This window comes from Plectropomus leopardus, chromosome 2 (genome assembly GCF_008729295.1).
Source record: "Plectropomus leopardus isolate mb chromosome 2, YSFRI_Pleo_2.0, whole genome shotgun sequence".
NCBI lineage: Eukaryota > Metazoa > Chordata > Actinopteri > Perciformes > Serranidae > Plectropomus > Plectropomus leopardus.
The window spans coordinates 14,710,003-14,730,212 of record NC_056464.1 but is presented as its reverse complement, the minus strand read 5'-3'; the positions used below and the strand labels follow the sequence as shown (position 1 = coordinate 14,730,212).

Genomic DNA, 20,210 nt, shown 5'->3' with positions numbered 1-20,210 from the left:
AATCATGAAGACATAAAAGTTGCCAAGGAAAGAAATCAGTGGTGTAATCTAGTTTCTTATAGCCGTCACAGGTCAGCTGCAACTGTCCTGTGCAGCTCTTTTCATTTTATGGAACACTATTGTTTGCAACTATGTGCTGGGTAAGTCTGGGGATTCATATGCAGTATCTTCACACAATGCCAAGCATTCATTGATTTTTTGCCCAATTATACCTTTTATTTCCTCTCATATTTGCATTTGAGCGCCCTCTATTGGTCACATACAAGTAAACCTTATGTTTTCGGCAGACCACCATGCATGGATGGTATATACATTAGTCTGATCAGTTATTCTCAGACCCTGAGACCTAAACCCACATCTTTCAACAGCTTCTGCAGGGGTACGACAACACCACTTGCACAAAACACGTAGAACTGCAGTACACTGTGGTATTAGAAGAGGTTGGAAAAAGAATCATGGCAATTTGTGAAGTTTATTTATGATCATTATATGAATATGAGCTGAGTTTCTTGAGATGGCATGACACCCAGGTGAGACAGCTGCCAAGCGGCAGACAGCAACAGACCACTGTTTGAAACCAACAAAGCGGGTATTTTTATTGAGAGGTCAGGATATTTCCAGGCATGTTTGTAGTGACAAAGGCAGATATTTTAAGCCAATACATGCTTTCCTAGACCTAATCAACTGGTTTTTGTGCCTAAACCTAACCACGGGTTAACCATCATTTTGTCATAACATTAAATTGGTAACTGAAATGTAAAGAAACACAAGCTTTAAATGTATCTTCTGCATGTGAAATGTACAAATGTAACATATCCATGTTTTTTAAGAGACTGAATTGCCAATATTTGTTGTAAAAAATCTGTATCTGTAAATATGATGATTGATATTTTTAAACTTTGGGAAAAACCCCTTTGATTCAGCTGGATAAAGCTGAAAACAGCTGTTTTTTTCTGTAGTTCATAAAAGGAGACTTGTTAAAGACAAACATATGATGATCTTGCTGTAGTTTAAACTAAACATCAGTATATGAAGGAGTTAACGTCAGTGCAACTTTAAAAATCCACACCACTAATGCAGCAGTAATATTTATCCATAAACATCATATTTTACATTTTACTGCAGAATGAGTACTTTTTATTTTGATGCTTTAGGTACATTTAGCATATAATACTTACACACTTTCACTGAAGTAAAGTTTTGAATACATGATTTTTACTTGGAGTGGAGGATTTTCGGTGTGGTACTGTTACTTTTACCTGAGTAAAGGATCTGAATACGTCTTCCATTATTGCATGTCACAAAAAAAAAAACAGATTTGGAAATTCTTGATATTTTGAATCAAAGGATAGATCAAATCACCCCCAACTTCTTGACTGTATGGCTCCATGATACTGTAAATTGATTCTTTTTTTAAGAATAGTCTTAAATAACTGCTGTACATATCTTTGGCCACTAGAGGGCAAAACATGCCAATAAATTGTAAAATTGTATTGGTATTGACTGGAAGTTAGACAAATAATGCAGTTTTATTAGTACCCTTTCATTTAATACTGACATATCAAAACATGTTGTATAGTCTTTTGCTATCTGATAATTGTATCATTTCTAATTGTGCATCGCTACAGTAAAAAATAAAAGTTGTGTTTACTGTAGTAAATAGGCCTGTATTACATGTCTAATGAACCTCAGGTAGACTTGCATTTATATCAAATTTGGACACGGTTATTTTCCCTTGTATTATTCTTGCAACCATTGCAAGAATAATAAAAACATCTAGAATGCATCTCCACATTTTGTGTTTGTTCCCGCGTTTATTTAGATTATTTTTTAATGCTTCAGAGTTACCATGGTGACTATATCTGAGTAATCATACCAGGGTGAACTTTCAGAGAACACAAGTTAAAAAGCAACTCCATGCTACAGCAGTTCTTGCACAAAGGAAAAGCACTGTTGCACTGACTTCTGAGGGATGAAGGTTGAAGTCTCTGACCACGCCCATGATCAAAGTGTCAGGTGGTCTGTTGTAACCAGCTACATCGCTGCTTCATGCGATCATTGGTATTTTGCAGCACAAGCAAGATAGAGGTGGACATAGCATGACAAGATACTGCTGTCAATTTGTCTCAGAGGTCAATGGATGTGATGCAAACAAAAGAAGAAAATGTTCTCAATCTAAAAGACATTTTTTGTAGCTGGTTTCAATGAAAGCAGGCAAACTCATTTTCATGGATTAATATATGTTCCATAGTGGCTATGTGATCGCTACACACTGCAACTGAAGAAAACAACACAAGCAAATAAAGTCAAAAATCATCACCACTTTTAATATGTTGTATTTAGAAACTAGAGTTACAATTTGTGGTTGTATGCCTTCGCAAACCAGTCAAGTCCCAGTTATGGTTTCCATCCATGTCTGTCCAGATTCATATGTAGCCACGACAGTTGACATGCTTCAAATATGGATGTTGCTGCAAAGAAGTTAAATGTCTTCTAAAACATGAATGCCTCACACACATTTTCAATCCGACAATAAAAATGATCTTTACAATCACCACAGTTTTGAGATTGACCACAAAGACTCCTGTCACCAATTCAGTATCTGTCCCCTTCTGTTATTGAGTTTTGACGTTAAGCAATGGCCAGAAAATTGTTTTCACAGATCATTATGATGTCACAGTGAAGCTGACCTTTGACCTTTTGGATGTAAACTGCCACTACTACAAAATTGTATCTTATTAGTCACTTGTGTGAAATATTGTCATATTTAATGCATGAATGTATGAGTTAAATTAAACATTAAACATGTTTTGTGAGGTTGTATTGACCTTTGACAACCAAAATCTGAACAGTTAATCAGAGCGTCCAAGTGGATGTCTATGCCAAATTTGAATAAATTTCCTCAAGGAGTTTCTGAGATATTATGCTCACAAAAATGGAATGGATTTTGTGTGTTTTTGTTTTTTTTTCTCATATTTTTCCTGGATTTTTTTTTGCTGTTTTCTGTGTGCCTTCAGAGGCTGGTGCTGGAGGTTTGCATGTACACCTGCTGCTCCTTCACACTCATCAACTCAGCTTAAAAACGGTCTCTTCCACACTGCCAGATTGTTTCTGTTCTTCATAGTGGTGCTTTGAACAAAGTTTTAAACAAACTGCCAGTGCGATTCTTTAGTGTGTTTTGGTTCACGACAATTCGCTATCTTCTCCATCTCTAGTGCCTCTCTCGTCCTAACTCCATTCTGCAAATGAATAACATGTAGTATGTGGCATAAAGATATTCTGCAAGTTGCACAGATTAAACCTGAGATAAAAACACACTAACTGCAATACTCCAACTAAAAACTGATGTTTTCAACATAAACTTACTCCTCTAACCTCGAGGTCATATTCCTCATACAGGGTAGAATAAATTTATTGTCACTGTTACAGATGAGTATAACGAAATTCAGGTGCACTTCCTGAGCGAGGCTCAAATTAAGATAAAATAAAATAACTAAATAAATTACATGTAATAAATAGTGTTAAAATATATCACCCATGCATATCCATACACACACACACAAGCAAATTCAAACATACATACACAGTACAATTACCATCATATTGCACAGAGAATACTGCATAGGAATCAAAGTGCTGTGTGTTTACTTGCTTCTTTCAGATGGACTATGCTGTTTGTAACCTGTGCTGTATTATTCATGGCACAGATGAGCGCAAATCTGTCAGAAAACTCTACATATACTGTACACTTAGACTGATATGAAGCTTTTAAGTAGGTTTTTATTTTAAGTGTCGAAAATATATAAGTATATTTGTACCTTTCAATAAAACTTTATTGAAAAGCGAAAACTAAAGGGGAAAAATCCTAAAAAGCCCGGGGTTTCAATCTCCAAATGGTATGCAGTGTTTTGCTGCGGTTTCCAGGAACCATGGATGTATTATAAGCGTGTGATGGGCTTTGATGTACGTTTTCTCTTGTTTGGTGGGTGTGTCAGGTGTTACCCAATCAGCAGCGAGTATAGTACCGCGTCTGTTTAAATAATCACTTTATGCTACGTTTTGTCGGAGTGAACGCAGACCCAATGTTTTTACGCGTTCACTTTGTCAGTAATAATAATTAATTAATAACTGATTTGTGTGTGTGCGTGTGTGTGTTTTTATCTTGTCAATATTCAGTTACTATGATGTTGAATTCTGTAGATTTAACTCGGGGATTTTATATAGCCTACAAAAATCTAAATTTGCCAAATCATTCCCCTGTTTAAAAGCTTTTTTGGATAGATTTCCAGTCTGATGCAGTCTCTGGAATATATAAATAAAAAGAGGTGTATCCACAATACCTAATTATAACCAACTATTTGCTCATTTGTCTTCTGAATGATCTGAAAAGTGCTCTGTGTCTCTGTGTCCTTATTGTTCAATCTAATTCTGTTTTTAGCCTGTCTTTTTTGATGATATGCGCATTGTATGTTGCCTGTTTCTGTACCTTTAGCTTTGTTCAATAAAGTTGGCAACCCCCCCCCCCCTGTTTCTACAGCCATTTTGCTGCTGTGGGACACAGCTCGCAGTGTGTTCACGACAATGAAGAGGTCTTATTCTGCTTTAGGAGCGTCTGAATTGACCCTGAGTCCTGCAAAGGGGGTCTTAGAGGAGAGAGACCAGGAGCAACCCGTAGAAGACTATCAGAAACCCGTAGAAGAGAGCACCAGCGAAGAAGATGTGTCTGAGGAGGAGGAGGACATCTCTGAACACGAGTATCGCCTTTATAGTGATGAAGAGGACGGATCAACAGACGAGGAAGAGGACCTTGTTGCTGTGGAGGATGATTTCCAGTCAAAGGACGGAAACGTGCTGTGGTTTCCCAATCCTCCCAGCGACCAACGCGGCATGATGCATACGAAGAGAGACATAGGCACCCCCGGTCCAACCAAGTATGCAGTGTCTCGCGTGGATGGTATAAAGTCTGCTTTTCAGCTGTTCCTGACCGAGTCTATTGAAACGACAGTGCTGAGCATGACAAACAAAGAGGGGCGACGTGTGTACGGTGACAAGTGGCATGACATGGACCACGTAGACCTGCAGGCGTACCTCGGTCTGTTGATCCTCGCGGGTGTGTTCAAATCAAATAAGGAAGCCAGTCGGAGTTTATGGGATGCCGAGTTTGGGTCGGGCAATTTTTCGTGCAACTATGCCGCACAAGACGTTTCGTGCCATCACAAGTATCATTAGATTTGATGATCGGGAAACGAGAGCACAACACCGTCCACGAGACAAACTTGCAGCTATCAGAGACGTGTGGGACCAGTGGGTGGGTCGCCTGCAGCTCATGTACAACGTGGGCGCTGATGTGACTGTGGTGAGCGCCTGGTCCCCTTCAGAGGTAGCTGTGCCTTCAAACAGTTCACGCCACGTAAACCTGAGAAATATGGCATCAAAATCTGGGCAGCATGTTGTGCAAGGACCAGCTATGCGCTCAACATGCAAGTATACACTGGCACACCTACAGAGGGACAACCGGAGACAAATCAGGGCAAGCGTGTGGTGCTTGAGATGACAGAAGGTCTCCGGGGTCGAACCATCACATGTGACAACTTCTTTACGTCCTATTCCCTTGGAGAGGAGTTGCTCAAAAGAAGACAAACCATGGTTGGGACTGTAAGGAAGACCAAATCTGAGTTGCCCAAGGCACTCCTAACAGCAAGAGGCAGGGCACGATTCACATCCAAGTTTGCCTTTACTAAGACTCATACTGGTGTGTCCTACTTTCCCAGAAAGACAAGGAATGTGCTACTGATGAGCACTCATCACAAAAATGCAATTATAAGCAGCAGGGAGGACAAAAAACCCGAAATCATCCTGGACTACAACAAGAACAAAGGAGGAGTGGACACTTTGGACAAGGTATTGTACTGTTTTCATGCACTAGAGTGGCGAAGGGATGACGTATTTTTGTAGGCCAACCAGGAAGTAAACATCGCACTGGTACCCTCGTCAAAAACCTTATGGCATTTTTGAATGGGATTTGCGGTTATCGCCAAAAATAAGCTCTGTGACGAACACAAGTTTATGATATTTACACGTTTTGTTAAACGTGATAATCTTCACAGATGAATACCACTTTTTTGAATTTTAAAGCGTAAATGACATCGTCAGAAGCAAAAAGCTGTTGTTAGGCTTTACACGAACTACATCACGGTCGCACGACTTAAACGTCACAACGACAAACACTGTAAAAACACGTTAAAACACGACGGAAAAAATATTATAAAGAGATAAATCTACAAGTTCGAGTGTGACTCTGTAAAGCTGTGGTGGGTTTAATGAGTTTCTGTGTCCGTGTGACGACGTTTAACGTCCCGACAAACACTGTAGTCCCATTTAGCCACTTATTAGCAACCGCTTTTCTCTAAGACGAGTAAAACCATAAAAGTTCAAAAATCGTGTTTAAGCGGACATATTTTATGTTGCAGAACAAAACGTCTAAATATCATTAGCCTGTGTTAACCACAGACCTTATTTAATTCATTTTAACGAAAACCCATTCAAGAAACCCATAGACTACAAGGCTAACGGACTTATTACTTCACTCATTACTTCACCACTCTACATGTATTGTAACTTAAGTTAGGGATGCAAAAATAATAAAAGCATGTCATCAGTATCTGCACATATTGGCTTTAAATGAAATTTTAGAATCATCCAACATGCTGATATTTGCCAATATTATAAACCTATATATACATATAGGCAAAATGATTTTTATATACGCACACACGCACACATATTTGTAATATTGTTTATTGTTTGTAATGTATGTATGTGTGTGTGTGTGTGTGTGTATATATATATATATATATATATATATATATATATATATATATATATGTATATATATATATATAGGCAAAAATAGGCAAAAATCAGCATGTTGGTTGATTGTGACATTTACTTTTCAACATTAGCCGATACAACAACATTCTGTCAGTGTCACACAATCATGTTCCTTCACAGAAGAAGCCACATTACTTGTGTAATCATTGTGAGGTGTTACTGTGTTAAAATTGATGGGGATGTAAGAGTCATATGACACAGCTGTGTGATTCTGTTGAATGCACAAGGCCTATCCTGCTCATGAAGTGATTGGTATCATCTGGGTTGTGGCACTGAGGCCACACCACAACAACTGCTATGAATGGTCAAGCCTCAGTTTGACCAAGAAGTAGAGATCTTGATTAAAAGCACATGTTGCTGCTACTTGGTTCTGCAGCCACACCGGCCCCCCTTGAACATGGCTAAGTAGTGAAGAAGGATGGCTAAGGTGAAGAAGGAGCTTATAAGTGATCAATGGATTTGAATAAAGGCCCTTTTTGATGCTGGCTGGAGTTACCTTGGCATAGTTTAGGACCTGAGATGCAGTCCAACACTGTCAAGTACACTTTAGACCACCATGACACCACCAATTCCCAATCAATACGGGACAGATATAAAAATGAGTGTCTCTTGCTAACAGTTAAACACTGAGGGGGTAGTATTATGGTGTAGGGTGTCATTTCAGCCTCAGGAACAGGTGACTTGGTGAAAATTGACAGCATCATGGATAAGAAAGTATACCACAATGGTCTAGTTAGGCATGGAGTGCCATCTGGGAGTCGTCTTATTGGGCCTGGATTTCTTTTCCAAGAGGACAGTGATCCTAAACATTCTTCTAACTTAACTACCAGCGACAGAAGGAATCTGCTGGAAAAATGAAAATGATGGATCGGCCCCCTCATAGTCCGGACCTCGACCCATTGAGCAAATTTGGGGTGAGTTGAAAAATGAACTTGACAGATCTATTGTACCTTCAAAGGAAAGCCTTGGGCTTGAGTTGCAAAAGGCTTAGGATAACATTAGTGTTCTTAAGTTCTCAGTAAATATATTGACACTATGCTAGAGATGTGTTTCTGTAATAGCTGCAAAAGGTGGACCTACCAAACAAAATATAAAGTTAAAACTGGATAATAACAGCAGGACTCACTTCATCTGATATTTGTTGTGCTCAGAGCAACCATCTGCATATTTCATGAACATTATGAAATGAAATCATGTTTTGGAAGCAAAAAAAAGAAAGATTTTCAGATCTGCCTGGTGTAATGATAATAATAGTAATGATAATCAGCCGCCATTTAACAGGACTGGTAAATTATATTATTGACATGTTAATAACATTGTTATTGTTTAAAAAGGGCTGCAGACACTTATATAGCACACTAGAGGCAGACGTTGTTGTGTTACACGTCATGCCCTCATGCCTCTTTTCATTCGCCAAACTGCAATCCAATGTATAATCACACTGGAGCTAAATGATGCAGCCGATGTTTGGTTCTGTGCAAAAATGCAAATGAGGCACAAAGAAGGTACTTTGTAGCGGCCCTATAGCACGACCTCTTTGTACAAAGGGTTACACACATCATAAACTGGTGGCAGAGGCTACTGCACAAGGTGCCACATGCTACTCTGTTTTTTAATCACTCATACACAATCTCACACCGATGGCACAGCCATTGGGAGCAATGTGGGCTGCAGTATTTGCCCAAGGATACTTTATCAAGTTGACTGGAGCATCCGGGGATCAAACTGTCAACCGCTGCGCTCCCTGAGCCACAGCCCCCACAATGCATTGCATTTTTCTGTTGGAGCATGAATATCAAATTTTGAATAATTTATTGTTTCTTTCCGTTTGTTTTAGTCTACCAGCTTGTACAGTTGTAAAAGGGTGACAAGCCGCTGGCCCCTCGTGATCTTTTACAACTTGGTTGATGTGTCTGCCTACAACTCCTTTGTACTGTGGACTGAGATCGACCCAACATGGAAAAAGGGGAAGACCTTCAAGAGAAGGCTGTTCCTGGAGGAGCTCGGCAGAGAACTGGTGACACCTCTTATAAGACGACGCCAGGTTCTCCCCCGCACACCAGATGCTGCCAGCATAGTCTTGGATGTCAGACAAAAAGCACCCTCTAACTCTGCAGTAACCAGCCCAGCTTCTCCTCCTGAACTGCCTGCAAGGAGGAGGTGCCAAATCTGCCCCAGCAAGAAACATAGCAAAACAAGAAAAAGGTGCCAAAAATGCTGTAGAAGTGTTTGCAAAAATCACTCCATTAAAGTCGTATTTTGCCACTCATGTGAATGAAGGCACACATACACAGAGATACAAAAGCCCTGTTTTCCACTGCACAAAAACACCTGCAATCACCTGCTAACATCTGGCTTTTTAATGTAGTGGGAAAGATAACAATCGGTATCCACTCCTGTGTCAATTTACACTGCAGAAGTCACTGTTATTTAATGACTCCGCCTCCAATCTGTATCGCTAAGAACAGGACACTTGGGCAAATGCGACAAGACCCTTAATTGGCAGGATGCAATGACAGGCCGCCACTAATTATTGTCTGTGTCCACTTAAGCAACACTCAAACATTTTTCCAAAGTAGTGTGTACTGTAACCACCACAAAGTTTTCACTAGCCTTCATCTATGCTGCTCTCTACGTGACATCGAACATGACACACCAGACCCCCCCCCCGCCCCAAACCCCCCTCCAAACACACACACACACAAACTTGTCTGTCACTGCTGTGTACACAGCTCTGGTCTACTTGCAATGGCAAAGTTGCCTATAACCTAATTTTGTTGGAAAAGTGGTAAAGCAAAACACCCACACGTTGGGACTGGTTTTTGTGAAAGTTAATGAGTTTACTGTCATTGCGCCTGATGTTCTGTTGTGATGTCTCTGCCCGAGTGGCGACCTGCCACAAATAAATTAATTTGTGGGAGACCCTGATCTTCTTCATCACCAGTGTAGCCAGTTGGCCCTACTGGATTTTAATTTCTGGAAAGTGTTCATGGCAGCAGCAAGTACAGAATGATTCGCAGAGCAAAACAAAATGCTGAGCTCATGTTATAAGGATGGTCGCACCAGGCTGGAACTGTGATGCTTGGGTTGAAGTAAAATACTGCATTTCTACTTTGACTTTCGTGAACAATCTAAATACTCTATCCATTCAGAAATAAAACACCTCAAAGTTAGAGTTTGTTTAGTTGTTTTCTGTCATTCCTCTTTTGTTTGGCATTTTCAGTCACGCATTTCCAATGTGAACATTTTTAATTAGTGGTGTCAAACTTTAAACAACATTTATGAATGTATTGTTTTTCAGAGATTCCCGATTTATGTCTTCATTAAAACACCACAATGTGGCCCATTGCTCATTCTAACACTGGGTCACTGACCACGGGGTTAACCCTGGAAGACCACAGATGCAATAGATTTGACGACCAAATAATGCTTCTTGGCATTTCATTGGTTTTTTAGTGTCACTTGGCAGTTTTGCTATGTTATAGTTGCACTATTTGAACATTCCTCCTGTATCAAGTAATAATGACAAGCATTTTTTCCAAAGTCGGCAGTCTGCAAAATCAATTGTTGTGAACACATTATTAAATGAAAAAGCAATAGTTCAGATTAAGTAAGCATGTGTGGACATAATTGTAAGCTTTTGGAAATTTCCGCTGACCAATAGTCCGTATATGTGTTGAACTTTTGGAAATTTCCACTGTCTATTAGTCCACTCAGGTGTGACTGTGGTCAATCAAGCTCTGCTTTTAATCAATACTTTCTGCTGCTTTGATTGATTACCCCACTGACCTCTGTTCTCTGGTAATTTAATGTGAAAGTATATAATACAGTAACTGTGCAGTTAACACAGTAAAAATGACCTATATGAATTGCTGTCAAAGAAAAATGAATAGACACACTAACTGCATCATTTTTAAATTAACAGATTAATCCATGTAATATACAGAATAATACTCTTTCTGAGGAAGTTATTGTTATTTTAAACCCTGCACAACATGCAGATATACATTCACTGGTAATGCATTTAGACTGAAACATCCTCATGTAGCAAACTGGGTCAGAACAGGTCTAAATCTATCATGGTCTTCTGAGAACAGAAGACCATGATAGATTTTAGAATCTGTTTTACAAATTGACCTTAAATTTTGATCCATTAGCATGACAGATGTGCATTGACAGAGAGAAACAGTCAAGTATTACTTTTAACTAATTTTTAATTGTCAATTACAGGGGGCATTTGATATTTCTGTGTGGCACAGCAGGTTAATCTTTAACATTTTCCTTAGGTAAGGGGTGCCCAAACGTTTTTGATTGGGGGACAGATTAGATAATGTAAGTAATACCTGGGGCCCAGCTGCTTCTTGCATCATGTGGGTTATATAAAAAAATGTACAAATGAATAAACACATTGTTTTATCTTTTAGTAAAAAAAATATTCAATTATTATTTTATCCTTTTATTATCCTTTGCTGATGACATGTCTGATACCTAAAAGGATATGTCTGCTATTAGGTGACCATGTGTCTACTTGTTGTACATGCTGTTTATGAAAACACAGTTGTTCCACCTGTGCAGTTCCTACTTGGAGCCAAGAAAACTATCATTTTGATAATAGCCTATAATATATGTAGTTTAAAAGATAATTTGATAATTTCCTTGCTCGGTGCACATCTGCAGACTGTGTGACAATCCTGCCATCTTGAGGTGAAAGGGAAAAATTTGCTTCAAAAAAACAATATTGCGTGGTGGGTCACATATAATATATTTTGAACAATAAGATGTTGGCTGTTTAAAATCAGTCCACAGGGCATGGTTGGCCCCTGTGCCGGACTTTGGACATGCCTGCCATGGGCTATTGGTATCCTCAGATAATGCAAAGCTCTCGGGGGAGGGGTCTGCCTCTGTGCATTACATATCAGAGGAGGGGGTTGGGTTAAGGCTATAAAATGTGGCCAAATCCCGATGCGTGTGTGTGACAGAGAGAGGGAGCCACACAAAGAGAGCAACACTGAAGAGACCTTAGAGAGGGTGGAGGAAAATAGAGAGTGTTGTTTGTGGACTACTGTGCAACAGGGGAGGAGGCGCCATAAAGATTCTTCAAGGAAATCTGAATTTGATCTCTATTTTTTTTTCTCAACCAGAAAATACTCCCCAAAACAAAAGAGAGGAAAGAGAAGAAAAAATGAAGGACTTGGTGCAGTCAGTAGAACTGGGGGTCTCTCAGCGGAACAGAGTCAACGTCACTCGACCCAAAGTTTGGCTGAAGAATGAAATTGTTCGGGTGGGACTTGCTGAATGCCTTTGCACATATGTCATGATGGTAAGAGAAGCATGATGTAATAATGAGTGATTTTAAACTGCAAGAAAAAGCCTCTCATATTCTTTACTCTGGTGACAATTTCACTTTCCACACATGAACTCTCCTCTGCTTTGAACATCACTGCATGCTTATCTGTGACAACCATGTGCTATTAATTATTAATGTCACGCTCTTGACCCTGATAATATGTCCTCTCTGTTAAATGAACTCACACACAAGCACATTGCTGTCACATGGCTGGGGTCGTGTGGGGATTGGTGGGTTCAGTTGGGTGAGCCAGGAAATCTAGGGTTACAAGAGGAATGGTCAGGCAGAAGGCCACATGGAGAGGGTTGCAGAAGTCACATGTTATGTGTCAGCTGTTATAATAAACCATTTATGTAGAACCCTAGAAGAAATACATACACACACAGTGAACACATGCTGCACACACACAGGCATTATGTAGTGCTGGGCCTTGCTCACTAAATAAACAGAAGTCACTCTTCACCTAAATACACAGGATTTTCGTAAGAGGAACCACACGTTTCCTGTCTTCTGAATGAATGTTTTTCTGTGTCAGCGTTTTTTTTCACTGGGACCACAGTCTCTTTCACAGATGTAGAAGGTAAATGAGCGTTAAGCTCAGTTCAGTTCAACTCTTCTTTCTCATGATGTGTGGATAAGTACAGCAAGCACAGCCAGCTCAAATGGGTTGCTCTACACTCCAGTCCAGTCCAAAACACTGCGCTAAAGCCACCTGCAGCCACCGCATTTCAATTAAGTTAGTTTTAATTAGGATATTCAGACATTCAGCATCTTCTGACTTTCACCAGATGTTGACAGAAGGAGGATGGTAAGCTCTCCTCACAGCTCTCCTGTTTAATGCTGGTGGCTGAAGCTGACCTTCAGTTGTACTAGTAAAAGAATGGAGTATTTGTCTAGGTTATGGCAGCTGTACACAGACTTACAATGTGGAAAGTATGTTTGACCCTTTAGAGTAAGAGAGTATGAATAGGCAATAGCTTCCGGAGCACAATACAAAAAAAGTTATGTGTTGTAATGTTGTTTTTTGTGTGTTTGTTTTTCATCAGCTCTTGTTCTTGTTTGTAATAAATACAATACATATAAAAGAAAGTAATACCTTTTTCTTGGGAGGGGGTCGGGGGCAGGGGTAACTGAAAAACGCCGAAAATGCTAGATCCGGCACCGGCTCTCTCTAAATTACACTTTTGTTTTTTCTTTGTATTTAGCTTTTTTTTTTTTTTTTAACTTTTGTGATTGCCTCTCTCTGTGTCTAGGCGTTTGGCCTGGGATCTGTTGCCCAGGTAGTGACAGGACAGGGAGCCTTCGGACAATACCTCAGCATCAACCTGGGTTTTGGACTGGGTGTTGCTATGGGAGTCCATGTCGGAGGGAAGGTCTCAGGTACGTGTGAGAGCTGACCCTTGTAAATCCAGCTATTGAAAATAAGTCATAACAAATCACTGTTATCTAACACGATTCTCTCACTTTATTATCCTAACAGGGGCTCATATGAATGCAGCTGTGTCATTCACAATGTGCGCATTTGGCCGCCTTGGGTGGAAGATGCTGCCTCTGTATGTTTTTGCGCAGCTATTGGGGTCATTTCTGGCTGCTGGGACAATTTATGCTGTCTACCATGGTGAGGGCACTCTGCACTGAACAGCTGTATTTTTATAGAATCGTACACATGTGCTTCCTGCCATGTCTTTTCTGTACTTCTGCCGCATTTAATAGTTTATGTCTTCTCAATACTGTCTCCATACACAGATGCCATATTTGACTACTGTGGAGGAAATCTGACTGTAACAGGAGTAAAAGCCACAGCTGGTATTTTTGCCACCTATCCTGCACCGTACCTTTCCTTGATGGCTGGATTCATTGATCAGGTAACTATGAAACCAGATTACAGCTGCAAATCACAATCCTCTGACATATTTTGTACTGACCACTTTGCTTTGGTGAGTTGTTTTACACACAGCTGACTATGTGATGTTTGTTTTGTGTGTCTGCCAGGTGTTTGGCACAGCTATGCTGCTGCTGTGCTTAATGGCTCTGTCTGACCAGAAAAACAAACCGGCCGCGCCTGGAAGCGAGCCCATTGTAGTGGGCCTCCTGGTGCTGCTCATTGGCATTTCTCTGGGCAGCAACAGCGGATATGCTATCAACCCCACCAGAGACATTGCACCCAGGATCTTCACTGCCATAGCAGGCTGGGGGACTGATGTGTTCAGGTAGGATGTTTTGGCTTTTAAAGGAGGATTTGTTGTTGCTGAATGTCACTCTAACTAGGGGTAGTCGAGAGTAAAACATCTCTGTCAATCATTAAAAGACCCATGCAGCTTGTCCACACAAATTGAGATGGTATTACTAGTTATTTTGAAAAGGATAATTTGCAGATTTTTTAAGCCGGCTGTGTATCATAGCAATGTGGATAGTATGTGTAAATGATCGTTGTAAACTTATCTTCATCTTACCAGTGACCAGATCTCCCTGCTCATTTGTATCACCAGGCAGATTTTCTCTGGCTCTAGGGCTGTTGCTAAAACTACAGATTATACTTCCTAATTTTCAAATGACAGCCACCATGGACACAAAGAGTAGAGATGTGGATCGAGAGAGCAAGCTGCCCGCCTTTCTCTCGCAAATGCAGACCTAATTCAGTCAAACCTTAAAACTGGGCTGTCCTAATCAAATATAAACCAGCATTCTGTTACTGTATACCCAAGTTCTTGCCAAAAAATGTCCTTAGAAACATGTTTTAGACAGTACAGAGGCTGAAAAAACTGAGATCAAACAGTAAAACACGAAGAATCTTTACAGCAGTGAAATACTTATTCCACAATTTAAAAAGCTTAAACCTATTTAAATATTTATTGAAAACAAAAATAAAAGTTTTTTTTTTAAATCTACCCATGTAATTTTCCATCAATTCACAGTTGCCTTGTCTTTGTCTTTGCAGGGCTGGTAATGGGTGGTGGTGGGTGCCTATAGTTGCCCCCCTCATTGGAGGAGTACTGGGTGCAGGGCTCTACAAGGCCTTGGTGGAAATGCACCACCCTCCCATCTCTGAACAGGGTGATCGGCTGGTGAGGGAGTTTGAGGAGGAGACTGCCCCTCTGGAAAAACAGGAAAACATCTGTGCTAATGTATGCGTCTGAGAACCCGAGTATGTATAGTACTCTGGTATACTATAGTACACCGGCTGCGATGCTACATGGATATCTGTATGCAGCCGAAACATTCCAGGATGTGGAAGGGTGGAAAAATAGACGATAGACAAATTGCTTAGATGGCAAACAGGAGGACTTTCACAATAAGAGAGACTTGCTCAAATAAGGTTTTGGATATCCTAAGCAATTTTAAAATGATTGGTCTGTTTTATGTGATTACCTTCATCACCAACCACAACTGCAGTTTTTTGTACTTGTCAGTGACAGCAAAACATCGTTACACACAGCATTACATTATATGATGTTTTCATATAGGACCTATTGCTCCAATATATTATAGTAACTACATGAAGGAGAAAAGGTTGAAAATGAAGCCATTTTTATGCATGAAAGATGAAAAAAAAAACACACCACAGGGCTTATATTTCATGTTTATATTATTGAGGTAATAGCAGCTGATATAACCTTGGAGGATACCATAAATACCATTCATTTTAACAATCAACAGGAGTCCACTTACATGAGCTTTGAAACTTGGTTTTATGTAAAGGAAAGTAAACAGCCCTCAAACATTGCAGTTAAATAAGCACGTATCCTAAGGAAAATAAAATAGGAACAGTAGGAGTTGGCTCCTCACAGCTTGAAAGAGCAGCAGCTCAACTAAAGATAATACACATATTCATCTCTCCAACAGTCCATTTCACAGCAGCCTCAAGCTAAAAAGTGTAAATGTGTCTTGATTAACTTTGTAAGAGCTCCAAAGTGCTTAAACCAACAACTTAATTATAGATACCTATTAAGTCTGTACAGTGGTATGAGTTTGGCATCAGGAGCCCTAAATGAATAAAGCTAGCACACTTTATCTCTAAAATGCTGGAATATAACCTCCTCACATGACTTCATGGATATGGAGTCATAAGAGCAGATGTCATTAGGCAGAAATTATTCACCCTGAACACATTTTTTATTTTTGTGAGATTTACAGAGGAGCACAGTCGTCAGTTAGTAACTTGATTACTAGCTTGATGGTTTATTGCAGTATTTGAAAATGTGACATGTCATGGTTAAGATTTGCATGCACTCTAAGGTGATGTAAAGCTTGATACTGAAGCTCTTAGGCGTCTCTCGAGTATTTAGAGTATACATACCAGAGATGCTCGAGTATGCTTAGTATTCACAACTTTTCTGTAAATTGTGATCAATTTCTTCATGTAGAATAATGGTTTTTTTTTAATTCTGAGTTTTAAATTGTAAACAAAAGTCCAGCACTTTAACTTCCAAACTGAAATCTACGCTCTATTATTTTAATTTGATCTGATTCCTTCAATTTTACAGTATTACACTTTAAACATTGAGATGTGTTATTTACCTATTTTCCTACCTCTTTTAAAGTTGTACATATTATATGTATTATTAATGTTGTAAGATACATTCAAATTTGAACTATTTACACAAAGCCTTATTTTAATGACTGCAGATATGAACTGTGTCCTTATTGAGTATTTTTGAGTCCTTACTGGTTACAGCAGTGGTACAGTTTGTGCCATGTCAGGACTATTTGTCATGTGCCAACTGCACGTCATCAGTTTTAATTGTCTGTTTTGAATTATTTTTACCACTAGGTGTCACAAATGAGGCTTCAAACAGTGAACCTATAAGCCTTGGTGCCTCATTTCTTCGTCACTAATAGCATTGAAAGGTAAACAAAATGAATCAGGATTATCATGTTTGTGTTGTGGAAAATATTTCTCTTATTGCGTGAAACCTCAAACACATAAGCAAGGTTAGAAACACCTTTTTATACACCACGTTGCCTCCACCGGCCGGTGCCACTTGTGTTGAACCGAGGAAAACGCTGGTTATGTATCTATTTAGACATGCAGCATTCCAAACTTAGTTTGGGACAACATGCTTAACCACACAAAACAATCCAGCCAATGATGGAACCACAGGCTGTTCCTCTGAGCCTTGTTGGACAGTAAAGTTTGTTGAAATGTTTTTCTTGGAAGGGAAGGATTTTTCACCGCTTTCCCCCACTGTGTTTCCCTGTGCTGCCTTGGCTCTTTGCAGTGCTTCCTGAGCTGCACTGTGTCGACTGCTTCTTCTTGGGGACGGGTACCTTGGCTTTGCCTTTGAAGGCCTTTGTAGGATCCAGTTTGTTGAGGTGGGAATCTCCAGCAGGATCAGCCAAGCTGAGCTCACTGCTGAAAGTCAGTGGCTGGTACAGCGATGCCCACTGCTGCAGATGAAACCAGAGAAAGACAGTTTACAATGCTGATAAGAGTTATTTAGACTAAGAAATAACAGAAATGAACAAGTACTATGTACTGCAATGCAAAATTCTTAGGAACATTTGGCATGTGATGCATAGATGTAAGGGACTTAAAGGACTAGTCTGCAAATTTCCGTTTTCATATGTTGAAGTAAAACACTTGTATGTTTTGTGTAAGAGTCTTAAGACTTGAGTGTTGTGTCATGTTGTTAAAGTGTTAAATCAGCCAACATTGTAGTATACTGTAAAGGGAATAGAATAAATGATATGTTTTTATACACCTGCAATGACTTAAAGTGTGGTAAATAATATTACAGAGTCTAAATAAATTTTAACTAAACGTGGTTGGGCAAATACAAAGACAATATAGAATATTAGCTAAAAGGTTTGGGCAGTATACATTTTTTTCATAGCGTCAAAGCTTCTTGACATTTCACTAGGGCACATAGTACATGACGGTATAGCTCTCTTAGCTTTTTCAGTCTCATTAATTAACAATATAAAATTACAAAATATCAATAATATAAATATAGTATTACACCTATTTTCCTTTTCCGACAGTACGCCTTTTGCATTCAGGTGTCTCGCTTTCACCAAATTTAGACTAAAGTTAGCTTAATTGCCTTTTTTAAATCATCCTAAAAACTTCTGACACACTTAATTCAAACTGAAAGAAACTAAATAAAACCATCTAGTTAGTCAGTTAGTCCATTTTTCCAACAATAAACACCTCTGGTTTGTTCGAAATAAACCCTTAATTCACCAAGTTGGATGTGAAAATATGCTGTTTTCCCAACAGTGTCTTTCTTGTAGTCTTGTTTATCAGCTCAGCTGCCTGTTCAACCAGTACACTGATGCCTGATGGTGCATGATGGGCACTACATACAAAACATCCTCAGGATTTCTTAATACCCTGGTTTACTGTAGTACTGTGACACCACCCAAGCCTAGTTTTTTTAGATGTCATTTAGACCACAACACATGAGCAAGGAGAGAGTGATTAGACACCTTGGCCTGGGGGCTAGGACCATATGGAGTGAAGGCATACTGCCATTCAGGCAGACCCAGGTGGGTGATCATCAGTCGGTAGTAGGAGGTGAAGGTTGATGTGAGGAAATGCCAACACAGTGAGCGATCAAGGAACCAAATTTCACTCTGCTGGGCTACCACACCTGGAAAACACAAAGACCAACAACATAATGATGATGCAGTATTAATATCTCCATTTTTTCATCATTGTTCAGAGAAGTCATAAAAGCTGCAATTTGTTAATACAAACACAACACCTGGAGTGCAGTTTTTGTAGACTAGACACACTTTTCCATTCCCGCCACAGGAATCCAGCTCGTAGATGCGGCTCCGTGAATCAAAATGGGGTGCAGCGGGAGCGTGCCCCGGCCCTGGCAGATAGCATTAATGAGTCTTGAATAAATATTTACTTTCCAATCAACATTTCATTCATTAGCCTGCTTTCTGCACAACTGAGCACACAAACAGACTTAATCAAACTTGACATGCTGTAATTGTTGAGTTAAGCCCACACGAGGATCTGACAGGTGAGGTTTACCGCTGTCTGTGTTGCTCTCCTCCCAGTCCAGGTCAGCCAATGAGGGTGCGTTGGGTAGAGAGAATAATGATACTGGTTGAAGGAGTGGGCACAGCCTGGCTACACTGTTAATCATCATGCATCCGAGGGGAACACACTCATCTGAAACACACACACACACACACAGAGTTACTGTATCACAGAGCTAAAAAAAACTTTTACTATTATTTTTTTTTTTTATCATGTAATCTAAATAATAGCCTGAAAATAAGACTTTTGTAAGAGTGGTATTATTAAAGACAGCACCTAAAACTAATGAGGTCACCTACTGTCTAATTTAATGCTCCAGGTGAGTGTAAATCCATCAATGGTCAGATAGAAATCTCGCAGGTCCTCTGGCAAAATACAAGTGTTTTTCTGGGGAAGAAAATACAGCAGGTTCTTATGATAATAACGAATGACTACACCAAAAACGTGATGTCTTTAAGGTGTCCATTTTTCACCTGCTCCCATGAAAGCAGGCTCCTCTTCTCTGCAGGCTCCCTCTCTACAAAACGCACATCGACCACACCAGGCATGTTCTCTGGCACAAAAGGGACACATTCATACAGTAATAATAATATCATAATTCAGTAAGACATCAGTGTGTTTGCTAGCTAACCCGAAGGTTAGTAGCTAATTTAAGCAAAAGTATGATACAAACCGAGTATTCGAGTTATGCCGAGCGTCAGTCTCTCTGCAACACCTTTAAACGTTAAGTTTTCTTTTGTCTCTTCCATTGGGATCACAAATTTGCACAAAACCCTTGTAGCATCCTCTGCAGCTATCAGCACTGTATCTTTTCACCTCTCTCCACAGATCTCAGCTGGCAACACACAGGAAGCGACAAGAGCAGCTTTGACGCATATCTCAGCCAATAGAAGCACGCCATACTTCAGAGGAGCCAATCGGGTGTTTAGTTCAAAGAAAAAGGCGGGACTATAATTCCTTAGCAACGCTTGGCTC

At 39.8% G+C, this 20,210-nt stretch overlaps 2 protein-coding genes and 1 pseudogene across 3 annotated transcripts; 2 read left to right on the top strand and 1 right to left on the bottom strand.

The window, feature by feature from the left end:
• Positions 1–4,558: 4,558 nt before the first annotated feature.
• LOC121954379 lies at positions 4,559–10,064 on the top strand (annotated as a pseudogene).
• aqp7 (aquaporin 7) lies at positions 9,015–16,530 on the top strand. Its single transcript, XM_042501856.1, has 7 exons — positions 9,015–9,096; positions 12,033–12,211; positions 13,492–13,618; positions 13,719–13,856; positions 13,985–14,103; positions 14,231–14,448; positions 15,177–16,530. Exons 2-7 carry the CDS (start codon positions 12,074–12,076, stop codon positions 15,373–15,375), a joined length of 939 nt encoding a protein of 312 aa, XP_042357790.1. The 5' UTR covers positions 9,015–9,096; positions 12,033–12,073; the 3' UTR covers positions 15,376–16,530.
• A 784-nt stretch (positions 16,531–17,314) lies between these two features.
• On the bottom strand, positions 17,315–20,050 carry tpgs2 (tubulin polyglutamylase complex subunit 2). 2 transcript variants are annotated; one of them, XM_042501869.1, is made up of 7 exons: positions 19,909–20,050; positions 19,709–19,788; positions 19,535–19,622; positions 19,227–19,367; positions 18,946–19,059; positions 18,668–18,831; positions 17,315–17,626 (listed from the first exon to the last, which is right to left on the bottom strand). In XM_042501869.1, the coding sequence occupies exons 1-7, from the start codon at positions 19,982–19,984 to the stop codon at positions 17,408–17,410; spliced, it is 882 nt and encodes a 293-aa protein (XP_042357803.1). In that variant the 5' UTR covers positions 19,985–20,050; the 3' UTR covers positions 17,315–17,407. The 2 variants fall into 2 exon arrangements, with proteins under 2 accessions (XP_042357803.1, XP_042357811.1); XM_042501877.1 differs by having other exon boundaries at positions 17,315–17,623.
• Positions 20,051–20,210: the final 160 nt, after the last annotated feature.